Genomic DNA, 13,645 nt, shown 5'->3' with positions numbered 1-13,645 from the left:
ATTTTTCCTGGGGTCACAATCTTGAAGGACAATATAGGGCAACTTTACTATGTAAGAAAAACCTGCCTGAGAAGGATGTCAACCAAGAATCCAAAATTGAGAGAAGGAAAACAAGAGAGGGTTGGATGTCTGATAGCTTCAGCTGAGCCCTTAGATCCCACTGTGCCTGAAACCAGGATTCACTCCCTTGGTCTTCTCAGTTCCATAAGCCAGTAATAACACCCTCCTCTACTTCAAATTGAGTTTCTGCCATTTGCAACCAAAGACATCCTAACACAATAACTGACAAGACTTATACTCACCCTCTTGGGGCTGATGTCCAGAGCGTCACAGACTGTGATGGCAAAGTGCTTGGACCTTTCAAAGCTTCCTTTCCCAATGCTGTGAGACCCATCTAACAGAAACAGGATGTCCATTGCAGCCGAACACCACATCACTAGAGAGTAAGACAGGTAAGTGACAACCAGTAGCAAGCGGGTCTCACTCCCAAAGCAGAGTGAAAGCAGAAATGACTTGGTCAGGCTGCTGCCACTCTTAGCAGGGCAGGGGAATGATAAACTTTAGAATGTCTGGGCCAGAGGCAGTCCTCCTCTGAAGCATGGAAGCATGGGCATGCTGTTCATGAAAGACTTAGTAAGAATGGAAGAATCTAGTTCAACAATACTGATTAAGCTCTATGAGCAGGGCCTCCTGGGTCAGATAGGGACACTGAAAAGCCTTGGCCCCAGGCTTTGGAGGGCTACAATCCAGTGTGGGACATAGTCACACACCCTAATACATGAGGCCTAATACTGCTACCCAAGAGTTCAAGTAGCAGTATTAACAGCCATGTGGAGGGATACTGATTAGTGTGTAAGAAGAAGGAATATGGTGGGAGACAGGAGTAGCTGGGTGGATGGTGGTCAAGTAACAGAAGACCTTGAGGCACAGGCCAAACAATTCATCAACAAAGATTTACTGAGGGTTTTTTGTTTCTTTTGTTTTTACCAATAAGAGTGACTTGGTCAGGCTCATTTGGAGGAAAATAACTGGCCACAGCATGAAAGGAAGAGGGAAGTGGGGCAGAAACTCTCTGGAGGAACATGGTTTCCCTTGAGTGTGGCACACAGAAGTCTGAGTGGGCATTTGGAGAATTAAGAAAAATTGGGGCTTACTTTTGCTGGCAGCTGAAATCTTCCCCATGATCTCCCTGCTTACATGGACTTCCTGGAGAGGAAGGGATGGGGGCACTAGGAGAGAAAACACCAGAAGCACATTATATGCTTCTCTCCACATTATGTGACCAGAACAAACAGGTAACAGGAGAGAAAGCAGAAATGTGGAGTTCAGTGAGATCTGTATCTCAAAAATTACCTCACAGATAACATAAAGAAACCTCCTAATTACTTCACTTCTATGAGGTATCTTTGTATTTAAATTTGGGCATTTTGAAGATAAAGATAAAAAAATTACAGCTCTTAATTCATTTGGCCAAACTGTTTTCCAGAAAGGTTGCATTAACTTATAATACCACCACTGGAAAGAAGTTTTCCTAATTTAATCTTAGTCTCTCTCTGTTGCCCAGGCTGGAGCGCAATGGTGTAACCATAGCGCACTCTAACCTTGAACTTCTGGGCTCAAGTGATCCTCCCACCTCAAAGGGGCAATAGACAGCCTGTGATTCTGAAGTTGTTCATCCTTGGTTAGGTATAACAATTGGGTCCCCTTTGGGTATGGTTTCGGCACTATCTCTAGGTATATCCTTGGAAGCCCTCCCACTCCCCACCAGGCCCCTCAGGCAAAACCTCTCATTGCTATCAAAAGTAACCTTAAATGTAAACAGTCAATTCATAGGAGAAATAGATTCATAGGAAAGCGGAGGGAAAAATGTTTAAATAGGTGACAAAGTGCTTTAACTCAAACACTAAGATACTGTTTTAAATGTGAGATTTAAAAGGTCAAATTCTAAATCTAAATGTAATTGGGCCGGGCATGGAGGCTCACACCTGTAATTGCAGTACTTTGGAAGACCAAAGTGCCGGAATCACCTTGAGGCCAGGAGTTTAAGACTACCCTGGGCAATATAGTAAGAACCTGTGTCTAAAAAAAAAAGTAAAAATTAGCTGGGTTTGGTGGTATGTTCCTATAATCCCAGATACTCAGGAGGTTGAGAAGGAGGATTGCTTAAGCCCAGGAGTTCAAGGTTAAAGTGAGCTATGATTGCACCACTGCACTCCAGACTAGGCAACAAAGAGAGACCCTGTCTAAAAAATTTTTTTCTAAATTAAAAAAAAATGTGACATGGGCAAGATTATATCAGGAAAACATTTTTCTGGTGGTGATACTAAAAGTTAATGCAACCTTTCTGGAAAACAATTTGGACAAATGAAATGTAGCTGAGCGTGGTGATGCATGCCTGTATACAGTTCCAGCTACTTGGAAGGCTGAGGTGGAAGGATCACCTGAGCCCAACAGGCTGAGGCTGTTAGTGTGCCACTGCACTCCAGCCTGAGCGAGACTGACTCCAACGCAAAAAAAAAAAGAGAAAATCATAAAAATGGAGACTGGACCTGGTGGCTCACATCTATAATACCAGTACTTTGGGAGGCCGAGGCAGGAGAATTGCTTGAGCCCAGGAGTTCAAGACCAGTGCAGGCAACACAGCGAGACCTTGTCTCTACAAAAATGTCAAAAAATTAGCTGGGCATGGTGAAGTACTCCTGTAGTCCCAGCTACTCGGGAGGTTGAGGCAGAAGGATTGCCTGAGTCCGAGAGGTAGAGGCTATGGTGAGCTGTGATTGTGCCACTGCACTCCAGCCTGGGCGAAAAACCACAACTCAGGAGTCAGAGTGAGAATGTGACTCAAAAAAAAAAAAAAAAAAAAAAAAGAGGCATAAAAATGCTTACACCCTTTAGCCCTATAGCATCATGTCTGGAAATTGATCTGAAGAGAAAACAATTTTAGAGAAGAGAAAGTATGCATTAAGGTCTCCCCTTCAATGTTATTTGTGCTAAAGGAAAGCTAGAGATAACAAATATCCAAAGAGGAAGTATATGAGTAAGTGGTGGTATGTTTTTCTTCAATGCAATTAATATGAACAAAGGCTTAAAAAAATTGGGAGTAGGAAGTTTGTAGATAAATTTTTCATTCTTCTTGATACCCAGTACAATTGTTATACTGGTATATGAACAATCAGTAACAATTCTAAAACTAAACCTTGAGGGAAAGGGTAACACTCCAAGGAAGCCCAGGATTGCTGAACAGAGAACCACCATGGTGAAAGACCTGAAGACAATAATGGGTCACCTGGAGGGACAATTTGAAAAAGCCAACACCCCTATGCAACTGTACATGGTAGACATCTAGTGCCAAAAGACGTGTACATGCAGATGCTTTGTAAATGTTGATGTCCAGAGACTAAGCGCAGAGGAAACAAAGCTAGGGTGGGCAGAACTCAGGAGTAAGCCAGGCCAGGAACATGAGCATGGGGGCTAATAGGGAAAAAGGTGAAGGGGAGGGAACTGGGAGCAGAGGAGGAATTTCATAACACAGGACAGTTGGATCATAGGGTCTGCAACTGTCAGGAAAGCGATTGCAAAGGAGAAACCAAATGATAATGTCAGTTCTGGAGAGCGACACCAACGACTGAGGTTACTGGTCTACCTGTTAACTCAGTACCCCCTGGGCTGGTCCCAGCTCTTTCCTCCCTGACTCCTCTCCACTTACTGGTCCCCAGCTCTTTCCCCACCATCTGTTTGAGCAGCCAGTTCCCGTTCACCGGACACTCCCTCCCCTCAATCTCCTCTACCCATGGACATTCTAAGTCAATACGCTGGGCCAGCAGTCAGCTCCACAGCCAAAAGCTGTCCGACAAATATCTCGCATGAGGTCTTTCACAGTTTGCCACTGCCACAGGTGTTTGGCCACTAGAAGCAGGAACAAGACTTGGACCACAAACAAAGATAGTAGACTGAAATTTTAAAAGAATCTTCCATTTATAAACAACTCATAAACAACAGCAGCAGAGTCAGGGGCAGCACTTCAAAAAAAAAAAAAGAGGTTATCTGCACCACCGAATAAAGAGATTACCAAGATCATGCCAACTCTTGGGCTACTGCAGCCCATCCATAATGCAATGCTGTTCTCATGGGCCCTTCTCCCTGCTCCCTGGAAGCTCCCTGAGAGCAAGAAGATTTCCACCCAGTCCTCCACAGAGCCCCTCTGTACACAGTAGGCAGGAACTAAGGTTTCCTGGAATTAGTCCATGAACCTATGAAATATTCTCCTGGCAAAGTGTCCAGGAGCCGAGAAATCCCCAAGACCCTGCAAAGAACAGAAAAATGCTGTTTTTTTCTTTAAAAAAAATATTTTTTGAGTTGGGGTCTCACTCTGTCACCCTGACTGGAGGGCAGTAGCACAATCATGTCTCACTACAGCCTCTAACTCCTAGGTTCAGGTGATTCTTCCACCTCAGTCTCCCAAGTAGCTGGGAGTAGTCATGTGCCACCACACCTGAGTAATTTTTTTAGTTTTTTTGTAGAGACGAGGTCTCACTATGTTGCCCAGGCTGATCTTGAATTCCTGGGTTCAAGCAGTCCTCCCACCTTGGCTTCCTGTAGTGCTGGGATTACAGGCATGAGCCACTGCACCAAGCCTCTGTTTCTTTGTAAATGTTTTACCAGCAAATTCTCCCACTGGTGACAAGATAGCTGTCTTCCAGGATGGGAGGCCAGGGCAGCCTCTGTGAGCAGAGACCAGTCACTGAAGATGTCACTCAGCTAACTGTGCCATTTGCTCAGCTGTTATGGCAGGTGTTAGGTGACACCCCCAGTGCTCCCTAAGGAAATTACCTCAAGGGTTCCCCCTGAACAGGGAGCTGCTTAATGTGCCAATGCAGCTGCTTCTTCCAACCAAGTCCATAGACCCCTCTAAAGACCATCTGCCTGGGCTCCAGAACTTTAACCTCCTGCTGGAAGGTGACACTAACAGCGGGCAGGGTTGAGAATCACTAACGCAGTCAAACTCTTGGACTTTATAGACAAAAGAGCCAAAGTTCAGAGAGAGGTATCCCACAGGTTCTTGTCTCCCCAGAGAAGCCCGGAGTAGTGAGGCCAGCCTAAATGTTGGGAGACCAAGGTATTAGTCCCAGCTCTGCTACCCAGCTATGTGACCATGTCCACACAGTCTCTCCGGGCCTTTCCTCTCTCATCTGTACAACCCAGGGATGGTCAGATCAAGCACATGTGACCATGATCTGGAGGCTGGACAGGGCCACATTTCTGCAGATCCACGACAAGCTGGAACAGAACCTGGACAGTGCCTGGAACTCCAGAGGCCTCATTCAGGTCCTATCCCCAAACGACATCTCCCCTCGCCCCAACCCTTAATGGTGAAGCTGCTGTGTTACATTGCCCTTCTCACCGGGCTTGGGGCAGGGAAAGAGGTGGGCTGGACACCCAGACTGGAACCATCAGGCCCCAACTTCCAGCCTTTCTGGTCTCCCCCAGGTTTGGAGAACAGACAGGTGGTGACAGTAACCAACTCAGCGGACAGTGAAACATAGAAACACAGACCCAGAAGGATCCCAGAGAATCCCCGGCTTTCCAGAAGAGGATCCCCAGCTAGTCTCAGCCAGCTCGGCCACCCAGTCCACATGTTCTTACTTGTAAGACAAGGATCCACAGATACACCGGTTCCTTCCTATCTTCTCATATTTCAAAGACATTAGAACTTGGGAGAGACAAAGTAGAAGTAAAAAGCAAGTTTATCTGCCCTATTACTCATCCACTCATCTACTTCTGAAGCACAAACTGTGTGTCAGCACGAGAGTGTCCAGTCTCTCTGATTTCCCCAAGCTTGAGGAATAGGCAGGTGGCAACAGCAGCCAGGGGTGGTGAATACAGAACGTGCAGAGTCTTCCTCCTCGTGGGGCTTATATTCAGTGGAAAAGATGTAATTTTTAAAAATTCATACGAAAGTAAATTTCTATCTGTGTTCACTGCTGCAGGGCAGAGGTGTGAATAGGAGGATCTGACCTGATCTGGGGGTCCCAGGGGAACTGTGCTGGGTACAGAAGGCCGGGTAGGAGTTTACCAGGGTAGCAGTATTAGGGCAAGGGGGTGATCCAAGCAGAGGGGCCATCATAATTTAGAGCCTCTTTGGTGAGAGGGAGTAAGGATGCTGGGCAGGACAGGAAGGAGCGTGGAGTGCTAAGGGGGAAGGGAGGGGCCACTAGAGGAGACTGGAAGTGGCCAAGGATAGGATGAGATAGGGCCTCTTTGGACAACAGAAATCACTTAAAAGTTTTAGGTATGGGTGGAGAGGGGTCCAGACACAATTGGATTTGTATTTTGAAACAGCTGCCGTGTGGCGAATGGTTTGGAGGAAGACCAGGAGGACCTAGGGAGACCAAGAACATGATGGCATGGCTTAGAATAGGGACGTAGTTGTGGAGTGGAGAGATGTAGAGACTTTTAGAAGTCAAAATTAATGGAACTTGAAGCCAACAAAACCCTCAGTACTTCCTCCCACCCCAACCAAAAAACACCTTACCTCTGGAAAACAGGCAAATACAGATGGCTTCCAGCAACAGGAAAGAGGGCATGTTGATACAACTACAGGGCCAGGAAAGGAAATAAAACATCAACAATTAGTTCTGTGACCTCCCCAAGTCACACTGACAAACAAGATGACAACAACTGTTTTCCAAGCTACAAATATGACCTGGGAGTCCTCCTCACCACAAAACTACAGTATCCTGGAGAAGACTCAAATTCCCAAAAAGCCACTGAAAACTTTACTTCAAGGACTGTGATTCTAAACAACAGTCTAATATCTTGCCCAGAATGTAATTCTCACCCTTCAAATCTACCCCAGCCCCCCACAGACTCTGAGAAGGGGTGCCCTGTCCAGCGTCCTGGATCTTGGTTGTGCCTGATCCCCAACGAGCCACGCGACATTGGGCAAAGTTACTCCTCTCTCAGGTTCTCTATTTCTTCATGAGGAGTTAGAATGTGACTGGCTGAAGTTCTGATTTTCAATGTTCTCATTTTCTGAAACCTTCTAATAAGGATAAGGATAACAAACTTAGCTAAGAAGGCAGCATCTGAAGAAAGCCTGCACTTTCTAGATAATTTATAAATAGTAATCTGGCTGAGGAAGGAATGAAATTATTTTTGTTAAAGGTTTTTTAAATTTTTATTTATTTGTTTTTAACTTTTAAATTTTTTTATTTTAAAATTGTGGGGTACAATTCAGGGTTAGGCATACAAATATTCATTGTGCAGGTACCCTTATTGATGAGGTGTGTCCCTCCCTCCCCTGGCAGTTTCCCTCAACTACCAATCCCACACCCCTTCCTCTGTCAGTTTCCCACTATTGCCAATCCCTTTCTTATAGTATTACGATAGTTGAAGGTTTTTTAAAAAGCTTCATTACCCAGGCAGGAGCCACACTTGCCCTGTGGTGGCAGACAGCCTACAACATGAATCCAGAGCTGGTTCTCATCCTGATGCCCTGAAACCCTGAGAGAGGACGTGGTCCCTCACTTACAAAAAGAAGAGGACGACCCAGATGCTGCTCTCATTCTAAAAATCCCATTTGATTCTCCCTATGATCCCTCATGGACCTTTGTTCATCAGACTTTACTCCACTGGTTATCCAGTTCCTTGGGTTTAAAAACAGCCCTGAAACAAACTAAGTCAAATGTCCTGACCAGCTGCAGGATCTTCCTTCTTCAAATAACTAAGAAGCTAATCAAAGTGAAAATCAGATATCCAACACTGACAGAGCAAGGATCAAGCCGGGCTCGGTGGCTCAGCCTATAATCCTGCACCTTTGGGAGGCTGAGGGGAGTAGATTGCCTGAGCCCGCGGGTTCGAGACCCACCTGGGCAACTTGGCGAGACCTCATCTCTACAATAAATCAAAAAATTAGCCGGGCGTGATAGCGCGCGTCTGTAATTCCAGCTACTTGGAAGGCTGAGGCGGAAGGATCGCCGGAGCCCAGCAGGTCGAGGCTGCGGTGGCCAGCAGCGGCCACTGCACTCCAGTCTGGGCGACAGAGTGACACTCCAACTCAAAAAAAAAAAAAAAAAAAAAAAAAAAAAGAAAGAGCAAGGATCACAATCAAAGGGAGAGAGGTGACCAGAAAGGTCATCGGTCCCCAGAGGGGCTCACAGGCTTCCTCCTGGCTTCCAGTCCTGGTGCATGCCAGCAAGGCAAACTCGTGACTTTCCTTTCCCCCAAGGACATATTTTTTTTTCCCTCTTACACCACACAACAGACATAGGACAAGCCCCCACCTGCTGCCTGGGCGTCAGGCGGAGCGAGGCAGCAGAGATGAGAGACAGGGTAGGCGGAGGGGAAGGGCTTCCCAATGCTGTCTAGTTCTTAAGTTCAGGATGATCTTCTGGGGTTACATCGTCTGACCTTGGGCATGTGCAGGAGACTGAGGCTCTGGCCTGTTAATTATTTATAAAACAAGGATTCCCGCTGCCACCTCCCCAGGCTGCTGTGAGGACAAAGCAGAAGGAAGTATAGAAGGTTCCTGCCATGAAGGAAGGTACCCAATAAACATAGATTCCCTCCCTCCACACTAGGAGACCAACCTAAGCAGCTGCATCTCGCTCTACTATGTGCCTCTGCTTGCCCGGTCGAATGTTTTCCCAGCGTCTCCTAAGTTTCTGCTCATTAAAGCAAAATATACGTTGGCAATCTGCAAATGGGTGCAAGGTGTCAAATGCCACCCAGCAAGTTTTTTGGTCAGATGGTGCTGGCTCTGTGACCTCAGTAACCCCTCCCCTTCCTGTCCCTCCAGCACAACCCTTATTGTCACATAGCCCACAGTGAAACTGCCAAGTGATGTGTTTGACTTGGCTGCCAGGTGGCAAATACCTGACACAGGGACTGTACTTCAGTCTTTGCTGGAGCCCCAGCAACTACGTGTGACTGGTAACTAGCAGGGCAGGCATATGCTTGCTGGATGGACGAAGCAGCAGGACACCTGCTGCAGGAGGGCTAGACGGGTCCTTCCTGGCATAACTTTGCGCTCGCTACATTCTTTTCCATACCAAGATACACAAAACAGATGCTGTTTTGATGCTGGTGAAGTATTGTTAGCCCTCTTTGACTTCATCCAATCATCTTGAATATTCAATCTATTCCTCTCTCATCACATATCACAATTTCCCACAATACTAATTTCACCACCCAAAAAACATACCTATACCTGGAAATCTTTTTTTTTTTTTTTTAAAGGATGAATTCCACAGGAAAAGCCAACAGCTACTACCACCTAGTGAGCAATTATTATTTGCCTGTCACCAGGCTCTGTACTTTGTATCTTCTGTCTTAATCCTCACAGCCAGTCAATGAGGGGGTATTGTCTCCACTTACAGATGAGAAAACAGAGGCATAGAGAAATTAAGTGTTTTGCCCCAGGTTACACGACCAATCAGCAGATGGGATTCCAGTCTGGTCTCCCACTGATCTGTTCAATCCGTTGCCTTCCTGATTTTGGGAAAAGGCTCTAGGAACTGCCACAGAAAGTTTAACAAGGGAGAGGTGTTGGGGCTGGGGTTGAGAGGGGACACTGGCAGAAGCCAGACTCCAGAAGAAAGGGAACTATGGGTAGTAATACAAGAACAGAAAGCATAAGTAAAAATCTGCCACCCCAAATCCCACCCTTTGGCAGTTTTCCACCCAGCTAAGACCTGCTGGCAACTCCCACACTGGAGCATGTAATGTGAGATTTCTAGGGCCCTCTGCATTCTTGTACAAAGTAGTCAGAAATGACCTGCAAACCAGAGGCAGGAACACACCACCCAGTCAAGTCTTTTCCATCACAAAACACCTTGCTCATCACCTTGGCTCCCTTCTGTTCCATTACTCATGCTAATCCCACGTGTTATTCCTGGTTTCTAGGGTTCTCACACATGGATTTAGATGCCCTGCCCCCATGCTCTATCTTTTCATGTGATTATTGCCTTCAGATCCTGGTTCCACACACACCAGCAGCAACTGGGACAGCAGGTGAGTGAAGGTTGCTGCTGGATGCAAAAATATTCAACTCTGCCCTACCCAGAGATTACATTTCCCACAACACAGAAGGAATCAAAGGCTAAAACAAGACTTCTTTGCAAAAAGAAGGGCTGGATTGGCATTGGCTAAAGGCAGTTTTGCAGGACAATGCCCACCTTCTCCTCTAGGATCGGAAATAACCTGAGCGTAGAGTGAAAGAGGAAACCACTTCCATCTCCTTACAAAGTGCAATTCTAACTCCAAATATGAGATTAGCCCTTGGCAGCCTCCTTCAAATCAGTGGGATGGAAATCTGAGCCCTTTACAAGAATAGTCAACACCTGAACAGGAAAACTAAAATCGGGGGTAAGTCTCTAGCCAGAAAGTCCTTGCTGTCTTCTGCTGTAACAATCAACTGCCTTGTCCATTTGGCAAAATATCAGGCTCAGGCTCAGAGAGTCAAGGGATGTAAATGACGCGTTTCTAGTTTGATATGGCAGACAAGCATCTTAAAAGCTGTTCATGGTCCCCATGGAAGAATCGGCACATTTTCAGAACCCATTGGTCTGACAACCATAAGTACCACAAGTCAGCACCAAGGGACTAACAACGTGCCACTTTTGAATTCCCTGGAGAGTCAGGGAGAAAGTTGGGAAGATGGGCAGAAATTGCAGGGCCTCCCATACTGTCTGCACCTGCAAGGAGACATTTTTAGCCAGAAGAGATGTTCATGTTTGTTTTGATGATATTTGAAATTGCACAGAACCCAAATTCAGTGTGGTGGGACTCTGGGAAGTTCTGAGGTATGAGAGAACATACACAGGACCCAAAGTCTAGAGACAGGATTCCAGTCCAGTTCTGCTTCTAACAGCTGGGTGATTGTGCAAGCAACAACCTTCGCTGCCTCAGTTCCTTCATCTGCCAAATGGGGAGAATCCCAGTTTCCCAAACTCACACAGTGTTTAAAGATCCAGTGAGAGAGTGTGGAAAAGTCTCTGCTGAAGGGTAGTATGCTTTCTAAATGAATAATGCTAAAAGATTATCATTACATTTACTATATTAATTTCATGTAACAACACTCATAATCTGTATGGTAGGCATTATCATTTCCATTTTTACAGATGAGGAAACAGTTCCAGATAAGATGAGGCCCAAGGCTGGGGAGCCAGCAAACCCCAAGCTTGGAATCTAGCCCAGGTCTTCTCAGCTATGATCACAGACATGCAGTACACAGATTGAGTGAAACTGCAAAATTAGGTGTCACGAGACCTGAGCATGAGTCTTTCTGGAAATTCCTTCACTTCAGTCTCTCAATTTCCTTCTTTCTAAAGTGGGGGTGATACTACCCATCCTATTTACCTGGAAAGACTGTTGCCAGGATCCCATGAAACCACCGTGCAAAAGTCCCCTGGACAAAGGCAAAGTTTCCTAATCTGAGATCTGGGAAATCCAGTTCAAGAGAAGACACTCCACGAAAGGAAGTAGAGGACTGAGGGTAGTAATCATATTCAGAGAAAGTCAGCAGGTAATTTTGCGAGTGGAAGAGGATAAGTAAATAGACCAGAGCTGGTTAGAAAAGCAAAGGGCAAACTAGAGGGACTTCAAATGCATTCAGCTGCCCTGGACTCTGGCTTGGGGCGATGCTGACACAAGAGAAGTGCGGGAAATGGACATGCAATCACCAGGAGACTGCCAGTAGCCTTGAAGATGATGGAAGGGATGTTTTATTTTAAAGTAGGCTAATTGGATAAAATTTCAAAATGAGCACTTCTATTGCAGCCCCCCCCATTAAAACAATTTCTTATTTACTGAAACGTGTAGTGTTGCTGGCCCTCCCATTGCTATAGTCATATAAAATTTCATTTATCTAATAAAAAGGATTTAGCATCTGCTGTGCCCAGCACCCTTCCAGGTGCCTGGGATGCAATGACAAAGCTTTGTAATGGTGAGATGCACACATGGCAGGAGCATTATTCAAAAAGGCATTCTCACCAGTAGCTTTTTCCTGGTGCCATGCCTGCCAAGTGATGATTGGGCTGTTTAGGGAGCTCACTAAAGAAGCCAAGAGTGAAAACTTAAATGTACTCCTCTGGTGGGGGATATTAATCATGGACGAGGCCCTGCATGGGTGAGGACGGGAGGCATATGGGAAATCTCTGTATCTTTTATTAGATTTTGCTTTGAACCTAAAACTCAAAAACTGGGTCTCAGTTTCTTCATCTGTAAAAACACAGGCCTCTGACTGTAATTCATTCCAGGGGGGCAAGCCTACTGAAGAAAGGAGAAACAAGGGACTCCGAACGCTGGATGGTAGACCAAACACCAGATTTAATTTAAAATATGTCATTGGTGTTTTCCAGTCAAATAGACTGGGATGATATAGGGAGGAGTCCTCCCTCTTCCCCCTCCCGCCGCCCCCCCACCTCCAATTTGTCTGGGTACCTAGTGTGGGAAATTCTTATACTATCAGGAGATAGCTCTGAGCTAGTTTTCTACAAAAGAAAAGTAAAGCCTGGGGAGCTTTGTATCCCCCTCAGTCACAGGAAGAGAATGGCTCCGGGCTAGTGATATGGAGCAGCATTTACAAATTCACTCCTGCAGCCTCTGCCAACTCTAGTGGTACCTCCCTGACTTTCCTAACTTGTTCCTTCTCAGTAAATCGATATTTCTTAATATAATTCACATTGGGAGCAAACAGAATTGAATTTTTAGGACCGAATCTATAAAATTCCCTAAGAGGACCTAGAGTTTTTGTTTTACTTAAAGCAGTTTACAATTTGAAAATTGCACTGGTTCTAATTACTCAGATATCCAAGACATCAAACACACTGTATAGTATCCCCTGTGTAAGGCCCCTCTTTCTTTATCTATCTTTTGAGTCGGAGTCTCACTCTGTCGCCCAGGCTGGAGTGCAGTGGCACGCTAACGGCCACCGCAGCCTGAACCTGCTGGGCTCAGGCAATCCTTCCGCCTCAGTCTTCCGAGAAAGGCCCCTCTCAACTGGAGCGGCTGACTCCACAATCAAAGGCAGCAAGGCGCCCTCATCCCTTCTCTCCGCTTGTTGCCTGTGATGTTATTAAATCGATGCCCCTGACCAGTTTCCAAAGTGCAATTCCGAGACCCTCCCATTTACCGCCCCGGCAGGTGGCCAAGGGCCCCGGGCCCTGGGAGGGAGCGGTGCGAGAAGCAGGGTTGAGCCAGGTGGGGAGAGGCGGAAAGAAGAGGCTCTGTCCCAGCCTGTGAAGTCAACGCGGAGGACAAATCCCCTAGCTTTCCATCGCCCAAGCGCGAGTCTCCCAGGGCAGCGGGCCCCTCTCGAGTTCCGCTCACAAACACTTCACTTCGCTGCCTGGGAGAACTGCACAGGTCACCTCAACAACTGTGTATGTGCTGGAACGGGGTGTGGGGCAGGGACAGGCATGTCCCCAAAGCCTGGATTCAGACGGCGAGTCCCCTTCCGCGGCCACCAGCAACGGGGACACGGCGACGGTGCCAAGCAGCTCGGGTTTAACGCGTACCCTCCTCCGCGCAACACGCCCAGCCCGATCCCTTACCTGCGTGGCGCGCCCCTCCCAAGAGCCCCGCCGGCTCGCCCGGGGCCGACTGAGGGTCGCCCGGCGGGAGGCGCGCGCCAGGTGCGCTCTCC

At 46.7% G+C, this 13,645-nt stretch overlaps 1 protein-coding gene across 1 annotated transcript in view; it reads right to left on the bottom strand.

The window, feature by feature from the left end:
• The window catches only part of VWA2 (von Willebrand factor A domain containing 2), a 45,057-nt gene extending 31,412 nt beyond the window's left edge, over window positions 1–13,645 (bottom strand). Inside the window, exons 1-4 of the mRNA XM_021709765.1 lie at window positions 13,554–13,645; window positions 6,533–6,594; window positions 1,155–1,229; window positions 303–436 (exon numbers count right to left, since the gene is read on the bottom strand). Of these exons, the coding sequence (XP_021565440.1) occupies window positions 303–436; window positions 1,155–1,229; window positions 6,533–6,584 (261 nt within the window). The 5' untranslated portion in view covers window positions 6,585–6,594; window positions 13,554–13,645. The remainder of the gene's footprint in view (window positions 1–302; window positions 437–1,154; window positions 1,230–6,532; window positions 6,595–13,553) is intronic.

This window comes from Carlito syrichta, unplaced genomic scaffold (genome assembly GCF_000164805.1).
Source record: "Carlito syrichta isolate Samal-C Ts95f unplaced genomic scaffold, Tarsius_syrichta-2.0.1 Scaffold281088, whole genome shotgun sequence".
Taxonomy (NCBI): Eukaryota; Metazoa; Chordata; class Mammalia; order Primates; family Tarsiidae; genus Carlito; species Carlito syrichta.
This window is presented reverse-complemented; position numbering and strand designations above follow the sequence as displayed.